Source organism: Harpia harpyja, chromosome 8 (assembly GCF_026419915.1).
Source record: "Harpia harpyja isolate bHarHar1 chromosome 8, bHarHar1 primary haplotype, whole genome shotgun sequence".
Lineage (NCBI taxonomy): Eukaryota > Metazoa > Chordata > Aves > Accipitriformes > Accipitridae > Harpia > Harpia harpyja.
In genome coordinates, this window is record NC_068947.1 from 5,495,935 (window position 1) to 5,509,814 (window position 13,880).

A 13,880-nucleotide genomic window follows, 5' to 3' on the forward strand; every position below is an offset into this window, starting at 1 on the left:
ACTTCCCTACATTTCAAATGGCTTTGAGATTTCTAATACTCTCTGTCCTCTTTTGTTTTAGCAGACTCACATGCTCCACCATTAATCATCTGAGAACTTTGTACAAAATACACCACGGAAGTAGGTTTTTCTGTTTACTCACTGTTTGTTTATCTTGTTTACAGAAGTAGAACAAACAAAGAGAGTAAGCAAACATATCCAAGAAAAAGCTAGTTTCTTTCTTAAGTAAGCAGTGACAAAGCAAAGCAAAGCAAACACACACACACACAAACATCAAGCACATTTTAGGGCATCCACAGGAGAAATGCACATCTTTCCTTCTTAAATTCAATGCAAAAGCTTCCTTTGACTGCAGGGGGAGCAAGAATTTTCCTAAAGCATTTTTGAAACATCCAGCTGTGGTGCACTTACTGTGCAGTGTCTTGGTCATTAGCCAGGTAACTATTTCTGCATAGAACAGAAAGAATAAACTACATCTATAGCATATGAAATCAAATTGAGCAGTGTGTTGCCTCAGGCTGACTCCCTGTCTCAAATAATATGGTAGAAATGGATGTATAAGAGAGGCTAAGGTTAGCAATTAAATTTCTTTGTAGTAGTATTATTATACCAAAAATATAATCTCATGCAGAATGAACAGTCAGCTATGAATTTATGTTAGAATAATAGGAACCTTATAATGTCATTAGAAAGGTATTTTTTCTACTTCTGCAATAAGTAGATGAATTTTACCACTGCTACACTGATGTTCATCATCTGAATGTCTAGCTTTATGATTTTATCTATGCCCCTAGTATCTTTTGGCCTAATAGCCTCAATAAAGAGTATATACAGACAAATCACTCTTTTGTAGTCATTAGAATGTTATTAAATTGCATAGAAGAATCAGCTCAGCTTCTAAAAGTTAATATACTCGCAGGGATGACTCACAAACAAGGCAGCTGGAGCAAGTTTCCACCCTAGCTCTCAACTCTGCCCCTAAGAAGCTTCTGCTCCTGCAGAAGAGTGTTGTAACCTGGGGAGAACCAAATGCCTGTGAGTAAGCTGTTCTGATAACAGACCAAGAGCATTACTGGAATTAGACAGAAGTTAATAGAAGTAGCTGCAATATGAATATATAAATACATTCTGTTAATGAACCACTGCTGGGTAGACTGAAATGTCAAAGGCCACGGAATAGGAGGGAATAACATGACTACAGTGTGCTGCAGTTACCAGGAACTTACCTTGGGAAACAGGAGCAGGAAGCTATGTTTTGAGGTATATTGAAGAAAAACAGGAACCTGCTGTGGGAAAACCATTCAGCCAGCACATAAGATTCACATCATTTGACCATGTATAGAACTGCATAATAACCTATTGAAATAGCCATAACTGATAGCATAGGTGGAGCCATCTTTACATTGCATATATAAGCCTGTAACAAACACCTCCTGTTGCACAAATGTCTGTGCTTCAGAATCCAGTGTGCAAATCTGACCACTCTGGTTGCCTGCAACGCTATGTGTGTAAGTGTTACCTTATGGTCACTCCAGGGAAAGACACCCCTTACGTTTGCCTCTGGTCTAGCATCCTGCCTTTTAGGCTTGGTTGTAATCCAGCTGGCTCTGACAGAAGTGGGTATTAACACCAGCGTCACCCTGGATTTCCTGGACTGCAGCAGGCGGGTTCCTGTGCTGGGTCAGGACCGTGTGGTAAGCAGTTCATCGTCGCCTTCCAGGAAAGGAGCAAGAACAGCTGAACCAGTCACTGTTTCAGACAAGCGATTTTCTTTTTTGAGTGTCATGCTCTTCCACCATTGCACCAGGAGAGTGCATTCTTTAGATTAGCTATCCTAAGTAATGGTTAAGATACGTAGTCTCAGCAGATGCTCAGAAAGCACACAATAAATTATCAAAATGCCAAATTCAGTCTTTGAAGATCAGTCCACATATCCGCTTTCTCTTTGGGTGACTGGGCTTTTTACCCTAATGATATCTACTAGATATGTTTCAATTTTCTCATGCTCTCCTCAGGATATTACACAGGTTTTTTTACCTTGCAACCTCAGTTATTCTCCGCTGCTGAAGAGCACTTTTCTCTTGGGCAGCTTCATTGATAGCTTCATTGACAGCTTGGTTAGCTTCCTCCCTGTCTTTTTCTTATAGTTTATTTTAGTTGATTCCATCTGAGAGTTTCTTCTCTTTCTAAAGCTGGGTTGTTGGTTTTTTCCCTCACAAACATAGTTTTGGAGTTCTGCTTCGGCAATCCCAGAAAGAAATATATGCAATATCTTCCAAATTAATTTCAAATCCAATTCAATTCCCAAAGAAGCAAGGCATCTTTTATGAAGTTCAAAAAGGTTGGTGTTCATTTTGGTGTTCCCAGTGAGCTATATTTGCCAGCTTACATAGCAAATGAGTTTTCTGACTCAGGAAGAAACTTGTGCATGATACATGTCTATTTCTATTCCTTTGAACCTAGAACACTCAAAAACAGAGAGCACAAGCTTCACGAATAGCTCCTGCTAGTGCATGCCATCACGTCAGTGTCAGATCTTGGCATCAGAAAGGATCCGTTACTTGGGATCAGTCCTTTCATACCCTGGTCCCTGGAAGCATTGGTCGAACTGAGACCTCCTCATCTGCCATCTCCTTCCACAACTTCTCCCAACTGTTGACTGAAGATGTCTAAGGAACTTTGGTTTCTCAATATCCAATCTAAACCTCCCATGGCGCAACTCGAGGCCATTTCCTCTCGCCTTTTCACTTCTTACTTGGGAGAAGAGACCGACCCCCACCTCGCTACAACCTCCTTTCAGGTAGTTGTAGAGAGCGATAAGGTCTCCCCTCAGCCTCCTTTTCTCCAGGCTGAACAACCCCAGTTCCCTCAGCCGCTCCTCATAAGACTCGTGTTCTCGACCATTCACCAGCTTCGTTGCCCTTCTTTGAACGCACTCCAGCCCCTAAATGTCTTTCTTGTAGTGAGAAGCTCAGAACTGAACACAATATTCAAGGAGTGGCCTCACCAGTGCTGAGTACAGGGGGACAGACACTTCCCTAGTCCTGCTGGCCACACTAATTCTGATACACTTGAAACTTTACATCTCTCAACCCACCCTTTTAGGTAAATACCGACACTGCTCCTTTCAGAAAGGAAAGGCTATGGGGCAGGGCTACTTCTGACATCAAGGTTAGGACTGTCCGGCGTTCTCCTCTTCCTAGAACCCAAACTCCATCAGAGCAGGGATGCTTCTCACACAAGATGTTCGGCCTCTTCTGTCCTGATAGTGGTACTGATCAATCATGGATTCTGCGAAGCCCAGTCTTTTCCTGCACTTCTAAACACTGCTTTTTCAGGAAAATGGCCCATTTATCCCCAATATCAGTCAGAAAGGATTTCTCATCCTACTTACAGAACCCCTAGATTCACAACATAAATTCAGGGTATTTTCATGATCTCTTGTGGAAGGTATTCCCAAATGTTATGGTACTGCTGGAGGAGTCAGCAATACTGAACAAGGTTTATAGGACAATATCCAACACCCAGTCTCTCCAGAATGTCTTTACCTATAAATCAGGCTCTGCTGGACTCTTCTTACCTACTCAGTGATCTTCTACAGAAGTAGCGGACTGTAAATATCAAGTCCTTGCTAGGATTACAGAGTTTTTGTTTAAACACCTACCCTCTTTTTTAATTTAGGGAAATAGCTAGAAAACTCAGAAATACATAAAAAGGTTAGAGTTGTAAAAACAGGAGAAATGTTTTAATGTGGCAGCAACTCTTAAGTCTGGGTTTCCAGTTACCATATCAAGCTTTGCTCCTAGGTCTTCATTCTTTTATTTTGAACCATTTGTGTAGTTTATATATCTGTTTCACTATTAATCTAGTAGCAGTTACTACCATTCCTCTATACCCTCCCACTAGGTAGCTATAGGCAGCAGTAAGATGTCCCCTAGGCCTTCTCTTCTTACAGCTAAGCAAACACAGCTCTCTCAGACACTCTTCGTACATTACCTACCAGTCCCCAAGAACTCCAGCTGCTGGTAACTAACATCATTTTGCCTTAGGATATAACTAGAGCACAAAGAATCTCCAGAAGACTTCCGTATAGCTGAGCTCTCCCATCAGTTTTATGAGAGAGACACTAAATTGAAAACAGCAATGTATTAAAGTTATTCTGGAAAACAGACAGTATAGTTCAGTCTTCATGACAATAGTGTAGCCATTAATATCTCCAGAATTTCCCAACGGACGGCTAACATTTGATTTGATGATACGGAGGCTGAAGGTCTGTGAGCAGCTGAGGCAATCTAGGAGGTTGCAGTTGCTGAATATTTCACACTGTCCCTAGTCTCCTCCACATCATCTCCTACTTATTCTTAACCTTTCCCATGCTCCTAGCTGTGGACAGCTCTGCTTTTGCACCAGCTCTGGCACTCATTACAGTAAGTGAGTCAATTCAGCTTCTTGGCAGAAAACAATCCACTTTTATTTTGTCTGGGTATGTTTTCTGCCATATTAATGAGCTCAGACAACTCAAGAAAGGATCCAACAAAAACCAGACCCATTGCACAATAAGCAGAAACTGTGCAGAGCTGGGATCAGGGTGGTAGTGGAAAAACATCATCTTTTAGGACCTATGTGCAGCTAGATCAACTTACCCTGTGGAATCCTGCCTCTACTGGTTATTATTAGATTATTCAGTCCTGTTCTCTCTGAGGTCAACAGGAATGCAGTTGCTGATTTCTGAGAAATGCAGTGGCTAAGGAATGCAGTGCCTTTGGACCTGAGGGAAAGCTGTCCTTTACCTCTGCTCTGCTAAGGACTTGCTACGTGACCACTGGCCAGTAATTTAGCTGCTCCGAGCCTTTCTGCACATCTGTAAAAAAAATGCTAGAAGCATGACACTTCTGCAAGAGGTTTTGTAGAGATAATACATCAAAAGCTTTCTAAGTTCATAGACAAAGAAATGTACGGATCCTGGGGCAATCTAATTACCTAGAGTAAATGACTAGACCACTATATAACAATCAGTACTAAATTCTCAATGCCCTTTCTGAGGATGCTGCACAGCAGTTCAGCATGCAATAACCAAACTGAAACAGAAAATTGAAAGTATAGGATGTATTTTCCTAAGTATACTAAATATGTATTTTCCTTAATATAATTAAATATATTTCTACAAAATGAACATATATTTTATAGTATGTTTTAATAAATACTATCCTTCTGTACTCTCTGTGGACATATGGGACTTCTCACTTGAAACTTTATTTTTTTCTGCTTTGCTTTAGTTCTTCTGCATGATGTAAGAGCTCAGGGTAGTGCAGGATTAACAGAAATTGTTTAAAAAATCCAGTGTAGTGACAGTCTCAGGGTTCTCATACAATTCCACTGCTGCTTCTTGTTTTTAGTATCTTCACCACATATGGAAACTAGAGCCTGGAGTGTGTATCACTAGATTTTCAATCCTGACCTAGGATTAAGAGACAAAAGTGTCAAATATCAGTATTTAGAGCAATTGATCTTTTTTCTAATTCTACTAGCATACATAGCAATTTCACTTAAGCTTACTTTTTGAAATATCCACTATCCAAAGCAAAAAAGATATATGCGAAAAGATGCCCTGTATTAGCAGCAGTTGCCCTGCTTCTGCTTGAAAGCTAAAGTAAAAAAAGAATGAGCCTATGATAATTGGTCCTATCTTCTGTTTATGGAGCACAAACTAGATTAACTCATTTGATAAAAATCAGTAAAAAAAAAAAAAAAAGCTTGCAAAATACAGCTGCTGTGAAGCCAGTAGAAAACTAACTCAGTTTTAATGCTTCCCTTCAATGTAGTGTACACGTTCTTTCAGGAGTAAATTTTGCAGTAAATTGCCATATTTTTGTATGGAAGCTAGAAGACCAAGTATCTCAGTGTTAAGGATTTTGAAGCACAGAGTATCTACTATACCACTAATGAATATTTATATTTCTCTGAATCATTCATTTTAATTCCCAAGAATGCTTACTTTTATCTATATAAAATTCTCGGGAATTTTTTTCTGATTTCCCCATTTCGATTTGAATAATACTACGCAGTAAAGATTTATGGGCTTAGTAACTGCTTTTCAAAGTACTTAGTATTAGTTGTCTTTAAAATGTGATTTTTTTTGTCTAAGTTTTATTTTTGTCCACCAGAAAGACAGCAACAGCAACAGCGATTGCTCAGGGTTTGAACAGTGTGAGTGACTCCAAATATAAAATGTCATTCAGGGAAAACTATTGTCTAATATCAGGTCAGAAGTAAAACACATCCTGTGAGACATTCATTGCATCGCCGCAGTCGTGGCTTCACAATAAAACTGTTCTTGCCAAATGGTAACAGAGTACTGCATGTGGACACCTTCCAAAATAAACCTAGGAGACAGAACGTAGAATTGTTCGTTCTAATCTCCTTCCTCTGGATCTATGAAAAGGTTCCCTGCATACGGGTGCCGCAGACAATCTGTATGAGTGTAAGGGCATTGGCAGCCAAGGTCATGATCTGTTTCTGTTTGCTCCCTGAGCCAGTGAGAGAGACTGAATTGATCCACGTGTGCAGGCATATGCACTCTCACACATACCACTCATCTTCCCAGTAGGCAAAAGGGTGTATGTGACAGCGTGACTCATTCTCCTGGCACGCTGTATACACTTTATACCTACACCTGTTTCAGGCTAGTTCAAAATATTTGCCTTCAGCTCTTCCTGGGGGAACACAAAGATCAGACATCAGCAAGGAAGAGCACGATTCGACTGCCAAGCCCTCTCCATCACCAAGAGGCAGAAGGGAAAGACATGTGCACCTCTGGCATCCACTCTTTAATTCACACGGTATCACATGCTTGGTGTAGCCTGATACAGTCACATTTTGTCCTTAACTTGAGGTCAATAAAAAAGAATCATCCAGAAAGAGCAGAATGTAATTACCAACATCCCTCCATTCTGCTGAGGAGGAAACCCCCCCCCGCCAAACCAAAACCAAAAAACCCAAACCAAAAGCAAACAACTGGGTTTATTAGCTAGTGAAAATAGTTCTTTAGGAACCAAATTATGTTGTCTCTGGAAAATGCATTGTAAATATTTATGTGCTTAACAAATGTGTTTCAAATGTGTTCACTACCTTTAAATATCCAAAAAAACAGTGGGGCTATATTCAGAGGCAGAGAAAACTTCCATTCAAGTTCAGTCTGAAGAACAAGAGGTCAAAAAGCTGCATGTGGAGCAGCAGTTGCAGGAATCCGCATTGCACGGGCAGTTGAAAACAAGCGCCATCTTCATAAATGTAATATTTTGGGGAACTGAATTCGACTTTGTTGTAATTAAGTTCTCCCAAATCAATGGGAGCCTCCATTATTTCTGTCAGGCTCGAGAATGTTATAGTAAGTATATCTAACTTCCCAAATCTCTCCCTCTGTCATGAATAACATATACAAGGCTCCCAACAAGCACTTGCTGGATATGAGCTTGATTTTTTTTTTTTCCCCATTTTGTATGTTCTTCAGTGGGGGAATAGAATAGCTAACAACTTAAGCTGCATTATGTAGACTTGCCTCAGTGAGCTCTGAGCCAGAAGCAGAAGAAATTAGTCCACACAGATATCCATGCTCCTTCCTTTAAAGGAAGCTAATTCCTTTAAAACTATCTCGGCACAGTGTGGCCTCACACTGTCTTACTGTAAAGGTACGGCCACAGCTCCACCCTCCTTTCCCCTGCAGGCTACTGCCCTGGGACAGTGCCCACTACCTGTACTAAGGACTCTGCAAATAGTAATGCTCATATATTGTATAATAAATACCACAGAAAAAAAATGTTCTCTGCAAACACTGAATAGAACTGTAAAAGAAGGGAAAGTACACTGTTGAATGAGCTAGGAAAAATAAGCTAATGAGCTAGGAAGAATAAGCTATTCTCCCTGACTCTGTATTTTCTAGTTTCAGACAAAATTCTTCCCCCTTCTGTCTGTCTTGCTTGCATGTCTGTTGCCCGTTAAAGAAATGGCGTCGTTGCCACCCCTCCTGTCCCCGGTCTATGAAAATACACAGGCACTGCTAAAGAACACCCAAGAAAATGGTAGATCTGCACCTCCTAGAAAATTTCCGTAACTCAGTAATCTTTATAAATTTTACATTTGCATGCTTGCAGTAGTATTTCATGTTTTGCATAAATATCAGTCACGATATTGCTTCCTCTCTTTTTGGATCCTGAGAGACCTCAACCTTTGCTGAAAATAGTCATCTCTTATCTTGAGTGAAAATACGTTCAAAACACCATACGGCAGTTTTTAACAGAAACGAAGTAACACAAACCCCACGCTTTTCCTAGCAATTATACTAATGAATTCAGACTTAACTAAGATCCCATGAGATTAATTCCTTGAATCGCCAATCTACATGGAGATGCTGTAGTCTTGCATAAACTTTTCAAGTCAACTGCGGTTGTTGCCTGTGGCTTTGGAGTAGAAGCTGCCTGCAGCACACGCCAGGACAACTGAAGGATGTAGAGGGGGGTCTCTTGCAAAGCCAGGAGAGTTCGTCATGACCTTCTTGTATGACCTGCTGTGGATCCTTCTCTATGGGTTTCAGCACGTCCCTGAGCAAATTGATCTCTGAACTACACCTTGAGTTTTAAGAAAGGATACCAGTCTTGGTTATAAAATTTTAGAATAATAGAGAATCCTTCATAATGTTTGGTAAGTGGTTCCAGTGTTTCATTACTCTCACTCTTGAGAATATGGACCTCATTACTAAACTGTATTTGTCTCATTTCAGATTTTGTAATTACGGGCTGCAACTAAATCCCTTGCTATCTATTACACATTAGCAGCTAGTGCTGTTCACATCCCAACCAAGGCTCCTAGATGCCAGCTGAAGTACTAAGAAAGAAAGAAAGGGTATGTCGGAAGCGTTGGGTAAGATGCCACGCAAAACATTATCAAGCGGCAGCAAACAGATTTGGCTTATCAGGCAGCAATGCCAACAAAACATCAAGAGTTTGGACAACTACCACTAATGGGGAGTTACAACAAAGACAAATTTATTTAATGGCGCCTGTGGGGGCTGAGTTGCTGGCTATGCGTGTCACAGGGCAACTTCTCATGTGCTTTAGTCAGCATTATTAGCTTTTGCAATTCTATCACGGGTCTTGCAACACCAGCAGTTTTTCTTGAAGCACTAGTTACCAACATGTAGTAAGTAAGGAAGATCAAGATCCCATTTTTTAAAGCCAATGACTATTTCTGCTTGGCGCAGGGTAAAGCTGTGAGAGATGAAACAAGCCGCTTTGGGGCTGCTAACGTTTTTCGGCCAATACCGCGGCTACGGTGACTCAGTTTTGAACGCCTCCTGGGCAATATTCGCTCTGTACAGAAAACTTCCAGCGGACATCCCGGCTTGGCACCTCCCCAGCGCTCATCCTCTGCGGCTGGATCCCGCCTCAGAGCGGCAGCGCCGGCGGCCGCGCCGGGAAAGCCGGCCGGGCCCGCCAGGGCTTTCTTTCCGTTCTCCCCCATTACGAACGAAACAGGTTTCCCTCCGGGGAAGGATGCAAGTGCCCCGGCAGCCTCGCACGACCCTCCGCAAGACCCTCGCCGAGCGGCACGGACTCCCCTCAGAAAACGCCTCAGCTTTCCCGCGCCTCCCCTCACGCCAACGGCTCCCGGCGTCCGTCACGTGACACACACCCCCCACCCGCCCACCTCTCACCGCTGGCCCACTTCCTGCCCTTCCCGGCCCCGCCCCCCCGCCTCCCCGCCCCCGCCGCGCCCCGACCGCTGGTTGGCTGCGGCGTGACAATGCGCGAGGCAGCGCCCCCCGCCCCGTGACAACGCCCCGCCCCCCCCGTCCCTTCCCGCCCCGCCGCCGGCTTCACCCCGGCAGCCACGCGCCGCCGGCCGCGAGCTGCCCGGGCGGTGTCGCGCGGCGCGGCCGTTACCCGCTGGCTGAGGCGATCGCTGAGGGGACCCGACCGGCGGCGGAGCGGGGCTCATGGCCGCCTCGGACCGGATGGTGCTGGGGCCGCTGGTGGGCTCCATCGATCAGGGCACCAGCTCCAGTCGCTTCCTGGTGAGCAGAGCGTGGGGCTTTGGGGCGGCCCCGGGCGCTGAGGCGTGCGGGGGGGGGGGCAAGGCGGCGGCCCCGCCGGCCGGAGGGAGCCGTTGCTTTTCGCTCCTTCCCTCGCCCGCATCCTCGCGGGGTCCCTCCGGCCTCCGCTGCGCCCTTGGGGAAGGGCAGGGGGGAGCGGGCCGGCGCAGGGCCGTGCTGCCGCTGCCCCGGCTCCCGTTCCCTTGCCCGGGGCCGGCATCCCTCTGTCCCCCGGCTGGCCGGGGCTGCCGGGCCCTGAGGAGAAGCGGGCGCCGGTGGACACGGGGGTGGCGGAGCCGCCGGCCGGCGGACACTGTCCCCCGGCAGTCAGACCCCCGTCGCCTTCCCGCCGCGCTGGGGCTTGGGGGGGGGAGAACGGAGGGGAGCGGGCCGTGCTGCAGTTCTAGCAGTGCCTGCCCGGCCCCCTGAGCAAGGCGGAGGCCAGCGTTTCTGGCCGCTGCTTGAGGGGGGCTGCAAAATCCTGCTGCTTCGAGCAGGCTGTGTTTTAAATCGGTCGGGTATCTCGCCCTGAATGAAATCAAATGGACAAGGTGCTCAGGCACTGGAGGAATAGATCCGCGTGAGTTCAGTGACTGTGATTAGCTAGTGTTCAAACAATGCAATGACTCTGCTGTGTTCCCCTCTAAAACCTACTCGGGCCTGTTGGAGTGACTGCTGCAGTTCCGGAGGCTACAACCCTAATGTCAATGCATCCTGTGCACTGTACGTATTCAGGTGACTGAACTTGTACACCTTACGAAAGATGGGCTTCTTTAAACACAGGAGGAAGATAGTTTGTTTAAGGATGGGACGATGAATATATTCATCATATATATAAGCCCTTTAGTTCAAGGATCAAAGATATTTCTATCTTATGCAATAGACAGTAACTAATGTTGTTATTATGTATGAAACTTACTATATAAACTTCCTGCTTGCAAATCTCTACAAATGTCCTGTTGCCTAGTCAGTAAGTCACGGTAATTAGACTTAGATCCCAGTGATAATTTCCACCGTGGAAGTGGAATAGAGATAATGACTAGATACAAAATGTTGTCAAGTGTGCACAGTGTTGAACGGGGAAGATGAATGTTTTGGCTTGCCCTTGCTTTTTTCTTTTCTTTTTTTTTTTTTTTTTGATGCTTCCCCCATGTGGAATGTTCTTTCATGAAGCAGGAGACTAGAATATCTTCTTGACCTATGTTACCATTATTACTCAATATCACGACCATCATGGGATTGTCAAATGACAAAACAGATCTGGGGGTGGAGAGAAACTACAAAATGACAAATGTCACCAGCAGACTGTCTTGAATGCCAGTCAGGAGTCCTTTTCAGAAGTGAATTTGGAAAAGTTCCCTGTAACACCTGAAGATAAATTCTATCTGCTTTACATGTATGCCAAGTTAACTTTTTTCTTAGCCTAGAAGGATAACACTAGTAGAACTAAAAGAGACACTGCAAGCTTTAAAGTTATACTCAAGCTCTTTTTACAAGTATTTTTACAAGTTCTTCTAACAAGGAATTTCTTATGCTAGATGCATTCATCAATGGCTTGTATACAGCCGGGGTTTTTTCTGTCCACATGAGGTATGTTTCCTCTGAGGATTCAGGTGCTCACACAAATAAATAAGAGGTCATAATTCTTTCCTTATTTTTTTTCAAAAGTGTATTGTGTCTGTCACTCTTCAATTCTTCTTGTATCCATCTCGGTTTCTCTCAATTAATTTCAAAATGCAGCATTGTCTTAAACTTGGCAGTGTGATCAAACTATTATGATAATAAAGTTATGTGGATTTGAGCAAAAAAGATAGATCTGAATTAAATCAGAACATGGGGTAGGGTGGAAGAAGAGGGCAAAGTGTGCAGGGACCTGCTACAAGCCGCATCAGTCATTCAGATAATAACATATGTATCTGGAGAATTCTGTACTGGAAAGAGATTGCCACGCTTAGAAGAGAGACTTTGCTTTGAAATATTTTAAGCCAAAATGTAATGCGGTGCTCTTTTTACCTGAGTTGTTTCCTTGGCTCTCTTATTACCTCTTGATCTTTTACTGTGTTAGTTGTTTTGCATAGCTTTGTCACTGATAGCTCTTCATTTTTTTTTCTCTAGTGCTTCCAACAATTTTCGTCTTCATCAAGTCACCAGTCAAAATCAAATTGTTGGTTACTTTGCACGTGTCTATCCAATAACACAGTGCAACTGTTACCTAGTTTTTAAAGATGGACCCAGACATCTTTAACCTGGATTTTGACCAGGTTAAAGATGTCTGGGTGAAAAACTGGCTGGTCTTTTGGGGCCAAAGGGTAGTGTCAACAGTTCAGAGTCTAAATTTACAATTACAGGTGGCCAGTTTACAAGTGGTGTTCTGCAGCAGTCAGTAGCAAGGGCTGATACCCCGAAGTATTTTCCTCAACAGCTTGGGGGATGGGTTGGAATGCCCTCTCAAGTTTGCGGATGACCACAGAGCGGGGGGAGCAGTTGACTGGAATTCCAGTTGGAGAAGGGGCCTGGCAGAAGCTTCATGAAGTTCAGCAAAGTTTAGCACTTGGGACAGAAGGCTAAGAAGCAGCTTGGTGAATAAGGACCTGGATTCCTGCTGGACAGCAGGTTGAATATAAGTGAGCACTGTGTCCTTGTGGTGGTGAAGATTAACCCCATTAAGAAAAGTGCAGGCTGTGGATCAAAGGAAGTAATTATTGCCATCTGTGTGGCACTTAGGAGGCAGCATCCAGAACACTGTGTCTGGTTTTGGTCCCCCCAGAGGAAGAGAGAGTCTGAAGAACTGGATTTCACCCAGCAGAGGATCACTAACATGATCACTGTGCTGCAGCACAAGGCATGCAAGGAGAGGTTGAGAGATCAGGGGTTGTTTTGTCACAGGGGAGTCTGAGGGTGTGTCTTCGGCCATCTAACCACAGTTTGTAGGGAACACAGAACCAGCCTTTTCTCAGGCGTGCACGGAAAAAGACAACAGGCAATGAACACAAGTTGCAGCAAGTGAAGTTTCAAATAGATGTAAGGAAGAAATGCTTCACTATGAGAGGCTCTGGATCAGGGGCCCAGAAAGCCTGTGGAATTTCCCTCCTTGCAGATGCTCAACACCTGACTAGAAAAGGCCCTGAACAACCTGGTCTAACATTAAATTTAAGCTTACCTGAGCAGTGGGTTGGGCTAGACAACCTCCAGAGATTCCTTCCAGAATTAATTATTCTGTGTATGGACACAAGTTTTGAGAGATTCTACTGCTTATGTGAATGAGGCTGTATGAGCACAGATGATAAAGAAGCACCAGAACTTAGGTGCATTTCCATTACTGTCACTCCTTATTTATCCTTGCCTCTCACACACAATACACATACAGTTTTAGCTTATGCTACAGTTTTACCCTCTGGGGACCCTAATTTGGATCTTTTCTTTGCTAAGCTACTTGCTTTTGCAAAATAAACTGTAATTATTTTTGAGATCTCAACTTTTCTGTTAAGTTGGGTTGAACCTCGATAACAGATTCAGAGTTACCAGGGAGAGCGCAGTGCATTAAGTACCACTGCAGTTGCTTCAGGCTCATTTTCTTAAAGATAGCAAGCAGGAAAATAAATTGACTAGGCTAAACAAGTGTAGCCAGATGACTAAATTCTGGTCTAGATGTTTTGCCAAATATTTGCATCTCTCATGTTCCATTTTATTTTGTTCAAGAATCATATCATAAAAATCCACTGTAACTTCTTTTGCTAAAAGTCTTGGGATCAGGAGCTAATGGCCAGCTGAACCACTGCCTGATCTCTTGAAA

The 13,880-nt window shown here is 43.7% G+C and overlaps 1 protein-coding gene across 6 annotated transcripts in view; it reads left to right on the plus strand.

Moving 5' to 3' along the window:
- The first annotated feature begins 9,872 nt into the window (after positions 1-9,872).
- GK (glycerol kinase) overlaps positions 9,873-13,880 on the plus strand; it is a 38,258-nt gene continuing 34,250 nt past the window's right edge. For 4 of the 6 annotated variants that reach the window (XM_052794423.1, XM_052794424.1, XM_052794420.1 and 1 more), the window contains exon 1: positions 9,874-10,069. In XM_052794423.1, coding sequence (XP_052650383.1) covers positions 9,992-10,069 — 78 coding nt within the window. In that variant the 5' untranslated portion in view covers positions 9,874-9,991. Of the gene's footprint in view, positions 10,070-13,880 lie in introns of all 6 variants that reach the window. The other 2 variants (XM_052794418.1, XM_052794421.1) reach the window with 1 other exon arrangement.